Here is a 20,200-nt window from a genome sequence, read left to right as displayed (position 1 = left end):
AAACCGGGAGCTATCCAGAGCAGCCCCCCAGAAACCATCCAGAGCGCCCCCCCACCCAAAACAGGAGCCATCCCGAGCAGCCCCCCGAAACCGGGAGCCATCCAGAGCAGCCCCAGAAACCATCCAGAGCGGCCCACCCCCCCCCGAAACCAGGAGCCATCCAGAGCAGCCCCCTGAAACCGGGAGACATCCAGAGCAGCCCCAGAAACCATCCAGAGCGCCCCCCCCCACCCGAAACCAGGAGCCATCCAGAGCAGCCCCAGAAACCATCCAGAGCGGGGCCCCCCCCCCCACCAAATCCAGGAGCCATCCAGAGCAGCCCCCTGAAACCGGGAGCCATCCAGAGCAGCCCCAGAAACCATCCAGAGCACCCTCCCAAAACCAGGAGCCATCCAGAGCAGCCCCGGAAACCATCCAGAGCGGCCCACCCCCCCCCCCCCCTGAAACCAGGAGCCATCCAGAGCAGCCCCAGAGACCATCCAGAGCGGCCCCCCGAAACCAGGAGCCATCCAGAGCAGCCCCAGAAACCATCCAGAGCGCCCCCCCGAAACCAGGAGCCATCCAGAGCAGCCTCCTGAAACCGGGAGCCATCCAGAGCAGCCCCCGAAACCATCCAGAGTGCCCCCCCCGAAACCAGGAGCCATCCAGAGCAGCCCCAGAAACCATCCAGAGCGCCCCCCCGAAACCAGGAGCCATCCAGAGCAGCCTCCTGAAACCGGGAGCCATCCAGAGCAGCCCCCGAAACCATCCAGAGTGCCCCCCCCCCGAAACCAGGAGCCATCCAGAGCAGCCCCAGAAACCATCCAGAGCGGCCCCCCCCCCCCGAAACCAGGAGCCGTCCAGAGCAGCCCCCTGAAACCGGGAGCCATCCAGAGCAGCCCCAGAGACCATCCAGAGCGCCCCCCCCCCCGAAACCAGGAGCCATCCAGAGCAGCCCCAGAAACCATCCAGAGCGGCCCACCCCCCCCAAAACCAGGAGCCATCCAGAGCAGCCCCCTGAAACCGGGAGCCATCCAGAGCAGCCCCAGAAACCATCCAGAGCGGCCCACCCCCCCCAAAACCAGGAGCCATCCAGAGCAGCCCCCTGAAACCGGGAGCCATCCAGAGCAGCCCCAGAAACCATCCAGAGCGGCCCACCCCCCCCCCCAAAACCAGGAGCCATCCAGAGCAGCCCCAGAAACCATCCAGAGCGGCCCACCCCCCCCAAAACCAGGAGCCATCCAGAGCAGCCCCCTCAAACCGGGAGCCATACAGAGCAGCCCCAGAAACCATCCAGAGCGGCCCACCCCCCCAAAACCAGGAGCCATCCAGAGCAGCCCCCTGAAACCGGGAGCCATCCAGAGCAGCCCCAGAAACCATCCAGAGTGCCCCCCCCCGAAACCAGGAGCCATCCAGAGCAGCCCCAGAATCCATCCAGAGCGCCCCCCCACCCGAAACCAGGAGCCATCCAGAGCAGCCCCAGAAACCATCCAGAGCGGCCCACCCCCCCCAAAACCAGGAGCCATCCAGAGCAGCCCCCTGAAACCGGGAGCCATCCAGAGCAGCCCCAGAAACCATCCAGAGCGGCCCACCCCCCCCAAAACCAGGAGCCATCCAGAGCAGCCCCCTGAAACCGGGAGCCATCCAGAGCAGCCCCAGAAACCATCCAGAGCGGCCCACCCCCCCAAAACCAGGAGCCATCCAGAGCAGCCCCAGAAACCATCCAGAGCGGCCCACCCCCCCAAAACCAGGAGCCATCCAGAGCAGCCCCCTGAAACCGGGAGCCATCCAGAGCAGCCCCAGAAACCATCCAGAGCGCCCCCCCCGAAACCAGGAGCCATCCAGAGCAGCCCCAGAAACCATCCAGAGCGGCCCACCCCCTCCAAAACCAGGAGCCATCCAGAGCAGCCCCAGAAACCATCCAGAGCGGCCCACCCCCCCCAAAACCAGGAGCCATCCAGAGCAGCCCCCTGAAACCGGGAGCCATCCAGAGCAGCCCACCCCCCCAAAACCAGGAGCCATCCAGAGCAGCCCCCTGAAACCGGGAGCCATCCAGAGCAGCCCCAGAAACCATCCAGAGCGGCCCACCCCCCCCAAAACCAGGAGCCATCCAGAGCAGCCCCAGAAACCATCCAGAGCGGCCCACCCCCCCCCAAAACCAGGAGCCTTCCAGAGCAGCCCCAGAAACCATCCAGAGCGGCCCACCCCCCCCAAAACCAGGAGCCATCCAGAGCAGCCCCAGAAACCATCCAGAGCGGCCCCCCCCCCGAAACCAGGAGCCATCCAGAGCAGCCCCAGAAACCATCCAGAGCGCCCCCCCGAAACCAGGAGCCATCCAGAGCAGCCCCAGAAACCATCCAGAGCGGCCCCCCCCCCCAAAACCAGGAGCCATCCAGAGCAGCCCCCTGAAACCGGGAGCCATCCAGAGCAGCCCCAGAAACCATCCAGAGCGCCCCCCCCCCCCAAAACCAGGAGCCATCCAGAGCAGCCCCAGAAACCATCCAGAGCGGCCCACCCCCCCCAAAACCGGGAACCATCCAGAGCAGCCCCGGAAACCATCCAGAGCGCCCCCCCCCCCCGAAACCAGGAACCATCCAGAGCAGTCCCCCGAAACCAGGAGCCCCTGCTCCTTTACGGATCAGCATCACTGCATCCTGCCATGGGGATAGCTGCCCCGCTGCAGGGAGATACACGTGCTACACTCAGCACTACTAACAATGCATTGTGCCTGGAAGACAGTCCAAGTTTAGGCATCAGACATCCATGTTATGCGATTTTCATGGATAGAACATGTATCTATTATAGTCCATGGTGCTAATCACATGTCTGTTTTTTTTCCCCACTATCACGGATGAAAAGGGCCAATACAAGTCTATGGGCCGGCACCATCCGACATTTGGATCGATGTTGAACAAGTCTTGGTGCTTTTTTTCCCCCTGAACAGGAAGGACATGTGAACTACCCCACAGACCATCGTAGGTATCTGTGCTATCTGGTAAAAACACCGATTGTAGTCATACGAGTAACTTAATTTTAAGTGCGGGTTGGGATCATATTCTGACAGTAAAACTTATCCGCTCGCTATATAAATAACATGCTGCTGATTGTTACAAGGGTCTTCCCACATTACTATAATTATATATATATATTCAAAACGTCCAGTAAGCACAATAATGAGGGCACTCACCCGTCTTCTTTAAATGATTCCTTTATTTATCCAGAGCAGCCCCCTGAAACCGGGAGCCATCCAGAGCAGCCCCAGAAACCATCCAGAGTGCCCCCCCCCGAAACCAGGAGCCATCCAGAGCAGCCCCAGAATCCATCCAGAGCGCCCCCCCACCCGAAACCAGGAGCCATCCAGAGCAGCCCCAGAAACCATCCAGAGCGGCCCACCCCCCCCAAAACCAGGAGCCATCCAGAGCAGCCCCCTGAAACCGGGAGCCATCCAGAGCAGCCCCAGAAACCATCCAGAGCGGCCCACCCCCCCCAAAACCAGGAGCCATCCAGAGCAGCCCCCTGAAACCGGGAGCCATCCAGAGCAGCCCCAGAAACCATCCAGAGCGGCCCACCCCCCCAAAACCAGGAGCCATCCAGAGCAGCCCCAGAAACCATCCAGAGCGGCCCACCCCCCCAAAACCAGGAGCCATCCAGAGCAGCCCCCTGAAACCGGGAGCCATCCAGAGCAGCCCCAGAAACCATCCAGAGCGCCCCCCCCGAAACCAGGAGCCATCCAGAGCAGCCCCAGAAACCATCCAGAGCGGCCCACCCCCTCCAAAACCAGGAGCCATCCAGAGCAGCCCCAGAAACCATCCAGAGCGGCCCACCCCCCCCAAAACCAGGAGCCATCCAGAGAAGCCCCCTGAAACCGGGAGCCATCCAGAGCAGCCCACCCCCCCAAAACCAGGAGCCATCCAGAGCAGCCCCCTGAAACCGGGAGCCATCCAGAGCAGCCCCAGAAACCATCCAGAGCGGCCCACCCCCCCCAAAACCAGGAGCCATCCAGAGCAGCCCCAGAAACCATCCAGAGCGGCCCACCCCCCCCAAAACCAGGAGCCATCCAGAGCAGCCCCAGAAACCATCCAGAGCGGCCCACCCCCCCCAAAACCAGGAGCCATCCAGAGCAGCCCCAGAAACCATCCAGAGCGGCCCCCCCCCCCGAAACCAGGAGCCATCCAGAGCAGCCCCAGAAACCATCCAGAGCGCCCCCCCGAAACCAGGAGCCATCCAGAGCAGCCCCAGAAACCATCCAGAGCGGCTCACCCCCCCAAAACCAGGAGCCATCCAGAGCAGCCCCCTGAAACCGGGAGCCATCCAGAGCAGCCCCAGAAACCATCCAGAGCGGCCCACCCCCCCCAAAACCAGGAGCCATCCAGAGCAGCCCCAGAAACCATCCAGAGCGGCCCCCCCCCCAAAACCAGGAGCCATCCAGAGCAGCCCCAGAAACCATCCAGAGCGGCCCACCCCCCCCAAAACCAGGAGCCATCCAGAGCAGCCCCAGAAACCATCCAGAGCGCCCCCCCCCAAAAAAACCAGGAGCCATCCAGAGCAGCCCCAGAAACCATCCAGAGCGCCCCCCCCCCCAAAACCAGGAGCCATCCAGAGCAGCCCCAGAAACCATCCAGAGCGCGCCCCCCCCCCAAAACCAGGAGCCATCCAGAGCAGCCCCAGAAACCATCCAGAGCGCCCCCCCCCCCAAAACCAGGAGCCATCCAGAGCAGCCCCAGAAACCATCCAGAGCGCCCCCCCCCCCGAAACCAGGAACCATCCAGAGCAGTCCCCCGAAACCAGGAGCCCCTGCTCCTTTACGGATCAGCATCACTGCATCCTGCCATGGGGATAGCTGCCCCGCTGCAGGGAGATACACGTGCTACACTCAGCACTACTAACAATGCATTGTGCCTGGAAGACAGTCCAAGTTTAGGCATCAGACATCCATGTTATGCGATTTTCATGGATAGAACATGTATCTATTATAGTCCATGGTGCTAATCACATGTCTGTTTTTTTTTCCCCACTATCACGGATGAAAAGGGCCAATACAAGTCTATGGGCCGGCACCATCCGACATTTGGATCGATGTTGAACAAGTCTTGGTGCTTTTTTTCCCCCTGAACAGGAAGGACATGTGAACTACCCCACAGACCATCGTAGGTATCTGTGCTATCTGGTAAAAACACCGATTGTAGTCATACGAGTAACTTAATTTTAAGTGCGGGTTGGGATCATATTCTAACAGTAAAACTTATCCGCTCGCTATATAAATAACATGCTGCTGATTGTTACAAGGGTCTTCCCACATTACTATAATTATATATATATATTCAAAACGTCCAGTAAGCACAATAATGAGGGCACTCACCCGTCTTCTTTAAATGATTCCTTTATTTACGAAAAAACATCCAGAGGGCCGTGATGGCCGGGGAGAGAGAGGGCCTCAGCCCGTGTGAGCAGAGATCGGCCCTCTCTCTCCCCCGGCCATCACGGCCCTCTGGATGTTTTTTCGTAAATAAAGGAATCATTTAAAGAAGACGGGTGAGTGCCCTCATTATTGTGCTTACTGGACGTTTTGAATATAGAGACTTTTTTCCATGAAGGAGCACCTGAAGTCTTCTTTTGTACGACATAGTAGGATGTGCGTCTGTGATCCCCACTGAGAGGTCGGAATTCAGTAGGACAGTGCCGCTTGAGAGTGTTTTTTTCTTTTTTTTTGTTTATTATATATATATATATATATATATATATATATATCTATATCTATCTATCTATCTGCCATCCACAGATTACTTCCATCATCATTTCTTTAAAAGTGAATAGAGTCATAGTCACATGTGGAACGTAAACGTATTTAGAGAAGAAAAAAAAAAACCCCACAACATAAACTTAGCAGGGGGTGTAGTCAGATTGTCATATAAAATCAACTGAGATCGGACTGGTTGCGGCTCTCATAGAAATATACACAGCAGTCACTCTCGGGTCCGGAGAGCCGCGGCCAGTCTGAGCATTGGGGTCCAATCTATATCACCTTCTGAATGGGCGTTACTCCCACAATGTAACATACACTGGTTATATAACATTTAAGAACCATACCAGCCCTATACATTGTATTGTATGTATTAGTGGTGGAGAAATCAGCTTTTAATCCACATACAAATGCAGGAAATGTGTTGGATCCTTGGGGTGGCCACGGGCCGGGATGTCCCACTTCATACATGGCTTACATGCAGCACTGGAGCCGATCAGTAGCAGCATTGATTCTCAGACCCCTGATAGACAGTGGAAAACTCTTAACATACACTGTGTTCCAAAATATTATGCAAATTGTATTTTAGTGTGATAAAGATTTAATCATTGTTTTTCAAATAAACTCGTGGATGGCATTGTATCTCAGGGCTCAATGGATCACTGAAATCAATCTTAAACACATGGGATAATTAGTTTTCCAGGTGATTCTAATTAAAGGAAAACTACTTAAAAATGATGTTCCACATTATTAACCCCTTAGTGACAGAGCCAATTTGGTACTTAATGACCGAGCCAATTTTTACAATTCTGACCAGTGTCACTTTATGAGGTTATAACTCTGGAACGCTTTATCGGATCCCGCTGATTCTGAGATTGTTTTTTCGTGACATGTTGTACTTCAAGTTAGTGGTAACATTTCTTCGATATTACTTGCGATTATTTATGAAAAAAATGGAAATATGGCGAAAATTTTTAAAATTTTGCAATTTTCAAACTTTGTATTTTTATGCCCTTAAATCAGAGAGATATGTCACAAAAAATAGTTAATAAATAACATTTCTCACATGTCTACTTTACATCAGCACAATTTTGGAAACAATTTTTTTTTTTGTTAGGGAGTTATAAGGGTTAAAAGTTGACCAGCAATTTCTCATTTTTACAACACCATGTTTTTTTTAGGGACCACATCACCTTTGAAGTGATTTTGAGGGGTCTATATGATAGAAAATAACCAAGTGTGACACCATTCTAAAAACTGCACCCCTCAAGCTGCTCAAAACCACATTCAAGAAGTTTATTAACCCTTTACGTACTTCACAGGAACTAAAACAATGTGGAAGAAAAAAATTAACATTTTACTTTTTTTTGCAAACATTTTACTTCAGAACCATTTTTTTTAATTTTCACAAGTGTAAAAACAGAAATTTAACCACAAATTTTGTTGTGCAATTTTTCCTGACTACGCCGATACCCCATATGTGGAGGTAAACCACTGTTTGGGCGCACCGCAGAGCTTGGAAGTGAAGGAGCACCGTTTGACTGTTTCAATGCAGAATTGGCTGGAATTGAGATCGGACGCCATGTCGCGTTTGGAGAGCCCCTAATGTGCCTAAACAGTGGAAACCCCCCACAAGTGACACCATTTTGGAAACTAGACCCCCCAAGGAACTTATCTAGATGTGTGGTGAGCACTTTGAACCCCCAAGTGCTTCACAGAAGTTTATAACGTAGAGCCGTGAAAATAAAAAATCGCATTTGTTTTCACAAAAATGATTTTTTCGCCCACAAATTCTTATTTTCACAAGGGTAACAGGAGAAATTAGACCACAAAAGTTGTTGTGCAATTTCTCCTGAGTACGTCGATACCCCATATGTGGAGGTAAACCACTGTTTGGGCGCACCGCAGAGCTTGGAAGTGAAGGAGCACCGTTTGACTTTTTCAATGCAGAATTGGCTGGAATTGAGATCGGATGCCATGTCGCGTTTGGAGAGTCCCTGATGTGCCTAAACAGTGGAAACCCCCCACAAGTGACACCATTTTGGAAACTAGACCCCCCAAGGAACTTATCTAGATGTGTGGTGAGCACTTTGAACCCCCAAGTGCTTCACAGAAGTTTATAACGTAGAGCCGTGAAAATAAAAAATCTCATTTTTTCTACAAAAATGATCTTTTTGCCCCCAAATTTTTATTTTCACAAGGGTAACAGGAGAAATTAGACCACAAAAGTTGTTGTGCAATTTCTCCTGAGTACGTCGATACCCCATATGTGGAGGTAAACCACTGGTTGGGCGCACCGCAGAGCTTGGAAGTGAAGGAGCACCGTTTGACTTTTTCAATGCAGAATTGGCTGGAATTGAGATCGGATGCCATGTCGCGTTTGGAGAGTCCCTGATGTGCCTAAACAGTGGAAACCCCCCACAAGTGATACCATTTTGGAAACTAGACCCCCCAAGGAACTTATCTAGATGTGTGGTGAGCACTTTGAACCCCCAAGTGCTTCACAGAAGTTTATAACGTAGAGCCGTGAAAATAAAAAATCTCATTTTTTCTACAAAAATGATCTTTTTGCCCCCAAATTTTTATTTTCACAAGGGTAACAGGAGAAATTAGACCACAAAAGTTGTTGTGCAATTTCTCCTGAGTACGTCGATACCCCATATATGGGGGTAAACCACTGTTTGGGCGCACCGCAGAGCTTGGAAGAGAAGGAGTGTCGTTTTACTTTTTCAATGTAGAATTGGCTGGAATTGAGATCGGACGCCATGTCACGTTTGGAGAGCCGCTGATGTGCCTAAACAGTAGAGACCCCCCACATATGACACCATTTTGGAAACTAGACCCCTTAAGGAACTTATCTAGATGTGTGGTGAGCACTTTAAACCCCCAGGTGCTTCACAGAAGTTTATAACGTAGAGCCGTGAAAATAAAAAAATCGCATTTTTTCTACAAAAATGATCTTTTTGCCTCCAAATTTTTATTTTACCAAGGGTAACAGGAGAAAATGGACCCCAGAAGCTGTTGTACAATTTGTCTTGAGTACGCCGACACCCCATATGTGGGGGTAAACCACTGTTTGGGCGCATGGCTGAGCTCGGAAGCAAAGGAGCGCCATTTGACTTTTCAATGCAAAATTGACTGGAATTGAGATCGGACGCCATGTCGCGTTTGGAGAGCCCCTGATGTGCCTAAACAGCAGAAACCCCCCAAAAGTGACCCCATTTTGGAAACTAGACCCCCCATGGAACTTATCTAGATGTGTAGTGAGAACTTTGAATGCCCAAGTGCATCACAGAAGTTTATAATGCAGAGTCGTGAAAATAAAAAATATATATTTTTTAACAATAAAGATTTTTTAGCCCCCAAGTTTTTATTTTCACAAGGGTAACAAGAGAAATTGGACCCCAAAAGTTGTTGTCCAATTTGTCCTGAGTATGCTGGTACCCCATATGTGGGGGTAAACCACTGTTTGGGCGCATGGCAGAGCTCGGAAGGGAAGGAGTGCCATTTTGGAATGCAGACTTTGATAGAATTGTCTGCGGGCGTTATGTTGCCTTTGCAGACCCCTAATGTACCTAAACAGTAGAAACCCCCAACAAGTGACCCCATTTTGGAAAATAGACCCCCCAAGGAACTTATCTAGATATGTGGTGAGAACTTTGAATGCCCAAGTGCTTCACAGAAGTTTATAATGCAGAGTAGTGAAAATAAAAAATATTTTTTTTCCCACAAAAAAGATTTTTTTAGCCCCCAAATTTTTATTTTCACAAGGGTAACAAGAGAAATTGGACCCCAAAAGTTGTTGTCCAATTTGTCCTGAGTATGCTGGTACCCCATATGTGGGGGTAAACCACTGTTTGGGCGCACGGCAGAGCTCGGAAGGGAAGGAGCGCCATTTTGCAATGCAGACTTTGATAGAATTGTCTGCGGGTGTTATGTTGCGTTTGCAGACCCCTAATGTACCTAAACAGTAGAAACCCCCACAAGTGACCAAATTTTGGAAACTAGACCCCCTAAGGAACTTATCTAGATATGTGGTGAGAACTTTGAAAGCTCAAGTGCTTCACAGAAATTTATAATGCAGAGTAGTGAAAATAAAAAAATATATTTTTTTCCAACAAAAAAGATTTTTAGCCCCCAAGTTTTTATTTTCACAAGGGTAACAGGAGAAATTGGACCCCAAAAGTTGTTGTCCAATTTATCCCGAGTACGCTGATGCCCCATATGTGGGGGTAAACCACTGTTTGGGCGCACGGCAGAGCTCAGAAGGGAGGGAGTACCATTTGACTTTTTTAGCGCAAAATTGGCTGTCGTGTTTGGAGACCCCCTGATGTACCTAAACAGTGGAAACCCCCCAATTCTAACTCCAACCCTAACCCCAACACAGCCCTAACCCTAATCTCAACCCGATCCATAATCCTAATCACAACCCTAACGATAATCACAACCCTAACCCCAAAACAGCCCTAATCTCAACCCTAACCATAACCCTAATCAAAACCCTAAATCCAACACACCCCTAACCCTAATCCTAACCCTAATCCCAACCCTAATCCCAAACGTAACACTAATCCCAACCCTAATCCAAACCCTAACCCTAATCCCAACTCTAACCCTAACTTTAGCCCCAACCCTAACTTTAGCCCCAACCCTAACCATAACTTTAGCCCCCGTCGTCACAAAAAAAGTTCAATGTAACCTTTTTTTTGTACGTCGCGTCCGCCATTTCCGCGGATGCGTGGCCGTAACTCTGCCCCCTCCTCCCCAGGACATAGACTGGGCAGCGGATGCGTTGAAAAACTGCATCCGCTGCCCACGTTGTGCACAATTTTCACAACGTGCGTCGGTACATCGGGCCGACGCATTGCGACCGCCCCGTACCGACGCAAGTGTGAAAGAAGCCTTAGGCTACTTTCAGACATAGCGCATTTTTGAGCGCTATTTTGCGGGCGCTTTTCAAAAATGCGCAATGTCATTTTCGTCTGCCGGCAAAGTGAATGAGAAATTCACTTTGCCGTTCAGACACACCGCAAAAAAACGCGGCGCTTTTGTCTGCAAACACGCCGGCGTAAAAAGAATTGACATGTCAATTCTTTACGCAGCGGCGTGTCTGCGTATCCCCCTAGGGCCCCATATTACCTTCCACACACAGCGCCTTTGTCCTGGGTGTCGGCGTCTTTGTACGGAGGGGTTGACACCCAGGACCGGACGTGACGTCGGACAGGAAGAGGGAAGCCCCCGCCCCCCAGTGAAGCAGCATGGAGTCCTTCTGTGTGTGTGTGTGTGTGCGTGTGTGTGCGTGTGTGTGTCCCCATGCGACGCTAGTGCCACCATTGTGCTAAGTCGCCGTATGGGACTACTACTCCCATCCGGTATTAGGATGGGAGAGTTGTCCCTGTGTCCGGCGACTTAGCACAATTGTAAAGTTACACAAAACACCTACACACAATACACATACATGACACACAGTACATACAACATATAACACAGAGTATATACTCACCAACAGCACACTTGTAGGCGAAGCCCTCGATCCTCCAGGAAAAAATCCAAAAATAATAAACCAAATTCATACTCCCTGTCCGCAGAATCCATAAAACGAGTGTCCCACGCCGATCGGCTGCTCTCCGGCGATACACTGCCAGGAGCGAAGCTCCTAGCAGTGTATCGCGTACTGTTCCGGAGTTCAATGACTCCGGCGTCTCGGTTAACAGCAGTACAGCTGCGTTGAACTTTCCCACGCAGCACTGCCGTTAAGCGAGAGTGCCGGGGTCAATGACCGCCGGTAAACTCGCTCGCGCATGCGCAGTGACACACCGACAGGAACTATGGCTCCTGTCAGTGTGTTGCTGCAGCCGTGGAGAGCAGACATATCTCTGGATGTGTCTGTTCTCCATGGAAAATCTTGATACGTGGCACTTAAATATGTGGCAATTAAATACGTGACACGTGGCACTTATACGTGATACGTGTCACTTAAATACGTGGCACTGAAATACGTGGCACGTGGCACTTTGATACGTGGCACGTGGCACTTTGATACGTGGCACGTGGCACTTTGATACGTGGCACTGAAATATGTGGCACGTGGCACTTTGATACGTGGCACGTGTCACTTAAATACGTGGCACTGAAAGATGTGGCACGTGGCACTTTGATACGTGGCACGTGGCACTTTGATACGTGGCACGTGGCACTGAAATATGTGGCACGTGGCACTTTGATACGTGGCACGTGGCACTTTGATACGTGGCACGTGGCACTTTGATACGTGGCACGTGGCACTTTGATACGTGGCACTGAAATATGTGGCACGTGGCACTTTGATACGTGGCACGTGTCACTTAAATACGTGGCACGTGGCACTGAAATATGTGGGACACGTCGCACAAAAAAGTTACATGTAGTTTTTTTTGTGTCGACGGTCCGCCGAAGCACGACGCATCCGTCGCACGACGGATGCGACATGTGGCAATCCGTCGCAATGCGTCGCTAATGCAAGCCAATGGAGAAAAAACGCATCCTGCAAGCACTTTTGCAGGATGCGTTTTTTCTCCAACGACGCATTGCGACGGAAGCCAAAAAACGCTAGTGTGAAAGTAGCCTAACCCTAACCCTAGCCCTAACCCTAAATTTAGCCCCAACCCTAACCCTAACCCTAACTCTAACCCTAACCCTAACTCTAACTCTAACCCTAACCCTAACCCTAATTTTAGCCCCAACTTGTCTTCTCCTGCCGGCCGGCAGATGGCAGCAGATGGCGGGCGCACTGCGCATGCGCCCGCCATGATGAAAAAGCCGGCTGGCAGGAGAAGACAGAAGAGGACCCAGGGACCCCGGGTGAGTATGTTAGGGTCCCCGAATCCCCCTATTTCTCTGTCCTCTGATGTGCGATCACATCAGAGGACAGAGAAATAACTGATCGCTTTTTTTTTTTTTTTTTTTTTTGCGGTCGCCGGTAAACTGTTAATTACCGGCGATCGCAAAGCAGGGGTCGGTGCAAATCGACCCCGATCATGTTCTTTGGGGTCTCGGCTACCCCCGGCAGCCGAGACCCCAAAGAACATCCGGGTGCCGGGCGGCGGGCGCACTGCGCGTGCGCCCGCCATTTTTTCCCGGAAAAAAGATGGCGGCGCCCATGGGGAGACACGAGGAGCACCGGGGGAGGTAGGTGAGTATTGGGGGGCTATTGGGGGCCATCGGGGACCACATTTCTCTGTCCTCCGATGTGCGATCACATCGGAGGACAGAGAAATTAAACGGCAAATCGCGTTTTTTTTTTTTTTGTTGCGACCGCCGGTAAACGGTTAATTACCGGCGATCGCAACTCGGGGGTCGGTAAAAACCCCCCGAATCATGTTCTCTGGGGTCTCGGCTACCCTCGGCAACCGAGACCCCAGAGAAAATCCGACTCTGGGGGGCGCTATTCACTTTTTCCACAGCGCCGTTAATTAACGGCGCTGTGGTTTAAGTACCCTTAGCGGCCGCCGTTAAAAGGCGTATCGGCGGTCGTTAAGGGGTTAAGCAGGTCACAGTTTTCAAGTAACATGGGAAAGAAAAAGGATCTCTCTGCTGCTGAAAAGCATCAAATAGTGCAATGCCTTGGTAAAGGGATGAAAACATTAGATATTTCCCGAAAACTTAAGCGTGATCATCGTACTGTTAAGAGATTTGTGGCTGTATCTGAGCACAGATGTGTTTGTGCTGATAAAGGCATAATGAGGAAGATTTCTGCCAGGCAAGTTCATCGGATTAAAGGAACCTTCACACTGAGCAACTTTACAACGAGAACGACAACGATCCGTGACGTTGCAGCGTCCTGGATAGCGATCTCGTTGTGTTTGACACGAAGCAGCGATCTGGATCCCGCTGTGATATCGCTGGTCGGAGCTAGAAGTCCAGAACTTTATTTGGTCGTCAGGTCGGCGTGTATCGTCGTGTTTGACAGCAAAAGCAACGATACCAGCAATGTTTTACATGGAGCAAACGACCTGTGAGAAAGATAAATGAGTCACCGTTACGTCACAGGATCGCTCCTGCATCGTTCTGGAGCTGCTGTGTTTGACATCTCTACAGCGACCTAAACAGCGACGCTGCAGCGATCAGCTCGTTGTCTATATCGCTGCAGCGTCGCTGAGTGTGACGGTACCTTTAGAGAGCAGCTGCTGAAAAGCCATTACAAAGCAGCAAACAGATATTTGAAGCTGCTGGTGCCTCTGGAGTCCCTCGAACCTCAAGGTGTAGGCTCCTTCAAAGGCTTGCTGTGGTGCATAAACCTACTATTCGGCCACCCCTAAACAGTGTTCACAAACAGAAATGGTTGTATTGGGCCCACACATACATGAAGACTAATTTCCAAACATTCTTGTTTACTGATAAGTGTTGAGCAACCCTGGATGGTCCAGATGGATGGAGTAGTGGATGGTAACCATGTCCCAACAAGGCTGCAACAACAGCAAACAGGTGGAGGAGTCATGTTTTGGGACGGAATCATGGAGAAACAGCTGGTAGGGCCCTTTAAGGTTCCTGAAGGTGTGAAAATGACCTCTGCAAAGTATATAGAGTTTCTGACTGACAACTTTCCTCCATGGTATAAAAAGCAGAAACGTGCCTTCAGGAGCAAAATCATCTTCATGCTGACAATGCACCATCTCATGCTGCAAAGAAAACCTGAGTCATTGGCTGCTATGGGCATAAAAGGAGATAAACTCATGGTGTGGCCACCATCTTCCCCTGACCTCAACCCTATAGAGAACCTTTAGAGGATCATCAAGCAAAAGATCTATGAGGGTGGGAGGCCATTCACATCAAAACAGCAGCTCTGGGAGGCTATTCTGACTTCATGCAAAGAAAGAAACAGAAACTCTCCAAAAACTCACAAGTTCAATGGATGCAAGAATTGTGAAGGTGATATCAAAGAAGGGTTCTATGGTAACATGTAACTTGGCCTGTTAGGATGTTTTGGAGTTAAATAGCTTTTCGTTCAGTGAATGTGACCTAATGCTGCAAATTCCACAAATGAGCATTTTCAGTTCTTTAACCCCTTCACCCCGAAGCCTGTTTTCACCTAAATGATAGGGCCAATTTTTAGAATTCTGACCACTGTCACTTTATGAGGTCATAACTCTAAAACGCTTCAACGGATCCTGGTGATTCTGACATTGTTTTCTCGTGACATATTGTACTTCATGATAGTGGTAAAACTTCTTCGATATGACTTTCATTTATTTGTGGAAAAAACAAAAATTTGTCAAATTATGAAAATTTAGCAATTTTCAAACTTTTAGTTTTTATGCCCTTAAATTAGAGTTATATCTCATAATATAGTTAATAAACAACATTTCCCACATGTCTGCTTTACATCACCACAATTTTGGAAACATAATTTTTTTTTTGTTAGGGAGTTATAAGGGTTAAAAGTTGACCAGCGATTTCTCATTTTTGCAACAAAATTTGCAAAACCATTTTTTTTTACGGACCACCTCACACTTGAAGTGACTTTGAGGGGTCTATATGACAGAAAATGCCCAAAAGTGACACCATTCTAAAAACTGCACCCCTCAAGGTACTCAAAACCACATTCAAAAAGTTTATTAACCCTTCAGGTGCTTCACAGGAATTTTTGAAATGTTTAAAAAAATTTGAACATTTAACTTTTTTTTTTCACAAATTTTTAACTTCAGATCCAATTTGTTTTATTTTACCAAGGGTAACAGGAGAAATTGGACCAAAAAAGTCGTTGTACAATTTGTCCTGAGTACGCCGATACCCCACATGTTGGGGTAAACAATTGATTGGGCACATGGCAGAGCTCAGAAGGGAAGGAGCGCCATTTGACTTTTCAATGCAAGATTTGCTGGAATTGAGATCGGAACCCATGTCGCGATTGGAGAGCCCCTGATGTGCCTAAACAGTGGAAACCCCCACAAGTGACACCATTTTGGAAAGTAGACCCCCTAAGGAACTTATCTAGATGTGTGGTGAGCACTTTGAACCTCCAAGTGCTTCACAGAAGTTTATAATGTAGAGTCGTAAAAAAAAATTCATATTAATTTTCACAAAAAATTATCTTTTTGCCCCAAATTTTTTATTTTCCCAAGGGTAACAGGATAAATTGGACCCCAAATGTTGTTGTGCAATTTGTCCTGAGTACGCTGATACTTCATATATGGGGATAAACCACTGTTTGAGCTCATGACAGAGCGCGGAAGGGAAGGAGCGCCATTTGACTTTTCAATGCAAAATTGGCTGGAATTGAGATCGGAACCCATGTCGTGTTTGGAGAGCCCCTGACGTGCCTAAACAGTGGAAATCCCCACAAGTGACACCATTTTGGAAAGAAGACCCCCTAAGGAACTTATCTAGATGTGTGGTGAGCACTTTTAACCCCCAATTGTTTCACTAAAGTTTAGAATGTAGCGCTGTGAAAATTAAAAAATCATTTTTTCTTTCCACAAAATGATGTTTTAGCCCGCAATTTTTTTTTTCCCAAGGGTAACAGGAGAAATTGGACCACAAAAGTTATTGTCCAATTTGTCCTGAGTACGCTGATACCCCATACATTGGGGGGAACCACTGTTTGGGCGCACGGCAGAGCTCGGAAGGGAAGGAGCGCCGTTTGAAATGCAGACTTAGATGGATTGGTCTGCAGGTGTCATGTTGCATTTGCAGAGCCCCTGATGTACCTAAACAGTAGAAACCCCCCACAAGTGACCCCATATTGGAAACTAGACCCCCCAGGGAACTTATCTAGATGTGTTGTGAGAACTTTGAACCAACAAGTGTTTCACTACAGTTTATCACGCAGAGCCGTGAAAATAATTTTTTTTTTTTTTTACACGAAACTGATATTTTAGCCCCCACGTTTTTATTTTCCCAAGGGTAACAGGTCAAATTGGACCCCAAAAGTTGTTGTCCAACTTGTCCTGAGAACGCTGATACCCCATATGTTGGGGGGAACCACTGTTTGGGCGCACAGGAGAACTCGGAAGGGAAGGAGCACTGTTTTAGTTTTTCAAAGCAGAATTGGCTGGAATTGAGATCGGATGCCATGTCGCGTTTGGAGAGCCCCTGATGTGCCTAAACAGTGAAAACTCCCCAATTCTAACTGAAACCCTAACCCCAACCCTAGCCCTAACCCCAACCCTAACCCTAACCCTAGCGCTACTTTCACACTAGCGTTTTTTTGCATGCGTCGCAATGCGTCATTTTGGCGAAAAAACGCATCCTGCAAAGTCATCTGCAGGATGCGTTTTTTCCCCATAGACTAACATTAGCGACGCATTGCGACGTATTGACACACGTCGCAACCGTCGTGCGACGGTTGCGTCGTGTTGTGGCGGACCGCCGGCAGCAAAAAATGTTACATGTAACTTTTTTTGTGCCGACGGTCCACCATTTCCGACCGCGCATGCGCGGCTGGAACTCCGCCCCCACCTCCCCGCACCTCACAATGGGGCAGCGGATGCGTGGAAAAACAGCATCCGCTGCCCCGTTGTGCGGCGCTTGCACAGTATGCGTCGGTACGTCGGGCCGACGCAGCGCGACGGCCCCGTACCGACGCTAGTGTGAAAGTAGCCTAACGGGAAAATGGAAATAAATATATTTTTTAAAATTGTATTATTTTTCCCTAACTAAGGGGGTGATGAAGGGGGATTTGATTTACTTTTATAGCGTTTTTTTGGGCGGATTTTTATGGTTGGCAGCCATCACACACTAAAAGACGCTTTTTATTGCAAAAAATATTTTTTGCATCACCACATTTTGAGAGCTATAATTTATCCATATTTTGGCCCACAGAGTCATGTGAGATCTTGTTTTTTGCGGGACGAGTTGACGTTTTTATTGGTACCATTTTCGGGCACATGACATTTTTTGATCGCTTTTTATTCCGATTTTTGGGAGGCGGAATGAACAAAAACCAGCAATTCCTGAAATTCTTTTAGGGAGGGCGTTTATACCATTCTACGTGTGGTAAAATTGATAAAGCAGTTTTATTCTTCAGGTCAGTACGATTACAGCGATACCTCATTTATGTCATTTTTTTATGCTTTGGCGCTTTTACACAATAAAAACTATTTTATATAAAAAAATAATTGTTTTTGCATCGCTTTATTCTGAGAGCTATAACTTTTTTATTTTTCTGCTGATGATGCTGTATGGCGGCTTTTTTTTTGCGGGACAAGATGACGTTTTCAGCGGTACCATGGTTATTTATATCCGTCTTTTTGATCGCATCTAATTCCACTTTTTGTTTGGCGGTATGAGAATAAAGCGTTGTTTTTGCCTTTTTTTTTTTTACGGTGTTCACTGAAGGGGTTAACTAGTGATATAGATTTATAGGTGGGGTCGTTACGGACGCGGCGATACTAAATATGTGTACTTTTATTGTGTGATTTTATTTTATTTAGATAAAGAAATGTATTTATGGGAATATATATATATATATTTTTTTTCTTTATTTAGGAACTTTTTTTTTTTTTTTTTTTACACATGTGGACATTTTTTTTTTTACTTTTTTACTTTGTCCCAGGGGGGGACATCACAGATCGGTGATCTGACAGTGTGCACAGCACTCTGTCAGATCACCGATCTCACACACAAGAGCAGAGGCTTGCCGGCGCCTGCTCTCAGCAGCTCTTGCAGGCGCCGGCAAGCCAGGTCAGGAAATGACCCGGAAGGAGTCCCGCGGCCATCTTGGATCCTGGGACTCCTTCCAGGTCACCGGAGCAGCGCGATCTCATCGCGTTGCTCCGGTGGGAGAGCGCAGGGAGCCCCCGTCCCTGCGCGATCCCCCTCTATGGCGCTGTCACTATTGACAGCGGCATCAGAGGGGTTAAATGCCCGCCGATCGGCGATAGCGCCGATCGTGGGCATTGCTGCGGGGTGTCAGCTGTCATATACAGCTGACACCCGCACCCGATCACCGCGGCGCTCAGCGCGAGAACGCGGTGATCGATGCGCCGTACTAGTACTGCGGCTGGCACTAATGCAGTGCCGGCAGCGCCGTACTAGTACGGCGCATGGCACGAAGGGGTTAAAACATATCAAATGTTTAGAAATTCTACTGTGCCTAATAATTTGGAACAGTGCATTTTGAGTTTTTATTCATTTTGGAGATTATACTGTTATCATTGGGAGGTTTATTCAATAAAATTCAATGTATACTCTAACGGGTGATGACTTTTATTAGACTGACTGTCATTTGCACCGACCATTTAGGAAAATCAGAGAAAAATGTAATTTGCATAATAATTTGGAACATAGTATACAAGTCTTTTAATAAACCACAGTTGTAAATGTTAAAGATGGCGTATTTACATTCTCATGTTTCCACAATAAGGCCAAGACGATCATCAGGACTATCCTAGATCATCATTTCTGGACATTTACAAAAACATTCTTTAAAAAAAAAAAAAGAAAAAGTTTTTTCGACCAGTCTGCTGGATGGAGGGGACATTTTTTTGTATCTCACCGGTTGTTGTAGGACTCTTGTTCTTTTACATATTGTTGCATTAAATCTTCCTGCTTTTTCTTGTCATATGATATTTTCTGCTCGGCCATCCATACCTGGAGATGAATGATCAGCAACAGAATTTACATTTGCAGAATGGAAGGAAAGGAAAACAACAAAAAAAAAAAGTGTTCTTCATTCTCATAGAAATGCAATAGTCAGCGCCTCAGAAGTCCATCCACTATAGAAGAGCAGCACCTAATCCTGAATCCTGCAGACAGTAACACACTGCTGTACTGAGCACCATAGAGCAAAGGCTATGTGCAGGGAGCATTAGGGTATGCTCACATTTAGGATTTTTGTCACTTCTTGCAGCGAAAAAAACGCAGCATTTTACTGTCCCAGAAAAGTGAATGAGATTCAAAAAAACATCAGATTTCCCTCTGCGTCGTTTCGTAGACGAACAGATAATGGAGCAGAACTGTTATTACGAGTGTTAGCACGATGGTTATAAAACGAACATCAAAGTGCTGCAGAGAAATTTCATGTGGACAGAACGATGGTAGAAATTAATGTCTTGTCCCCATGATTCCGTGTGATCAGGCCTGTAAACAAGTGTGGATGGACTTGCAAGCAGTTGATTGGTGCTCGTAAAGGGACAAGACCACTGCAGCCAATCAGTGACCTTAGTGTTCCCATGCCGTATTTTACTGGCATCACTATTCAGAGCAAAAACCACGATGCCAGTAGTATGACAAGTCACTGCTCAGGTGACTGGCTGCAGCGGTCATGTGTTAGTTGGTGGCCAGCCAAAATCCACAGAGACAACAGATTCTCAGCGCTTAATTAGAAGAGCAGTGTCTGCATGCTCACTGCACCCCAAAAATGTATAGAGGACTGAAAAGCATTGTATGACTTCGGGGGTCCGACTCCTGAGACATCGGTGACTAGCCGGGAGGGGGGGGGGGGGTCGCCAGGGCCCCGAAGTGGAAGCAGCAGTAATGCAGATGGAAACAGTCAGCGAACTC

At 48.6% G+C, this 20,200-nt stretch overlaps 1 protein-coding gene across 1 annotated transcript in view; it reads right to left on the bottom strand.

The window, feature by feature from the left end:
• CIRSR (corepressor of RBPJ and splicing regulator) overlaps positions 1–20,200 on the bottom strand; it is a 49,884-nt gene that overhangs the window by 28,667 nt on the left and 1,017 nt on the right. Inside the window, exon 2 of the mRNA XM_077272670.1 lies at positions 19,194–19,288. Within this exon, the coding sequence (XP_077128785.1) occupies positions 19,194–19,288 (95 nt within the window). The remainder of the gene's footprint in view (positions 1–19,193; positions 19,289–20,200) is intronic.

The sequence above is a fragment of the Ranitomeya variabilis genome, chromosome 7, assembly GCF_051348905.1.
Source record: "Ranitomeya variabilis isolate aRanVar5 chromosome 7, aRanVar5.hap1, whole genome shotgun sequence".
Classification (NCBI taxonomy): domain Eukaryota; kingdom Metazoa; phylum Chordata; class Amphibia; order Anura; family Dendrobatidae; genus Ranitomeya; species Ranitomeya variabilis.
The sequence above is the reverse complement of the archived record's forward strand: the minus strand, read 5'-3'. Positions and strand labels throughout refer to the sequence as shown.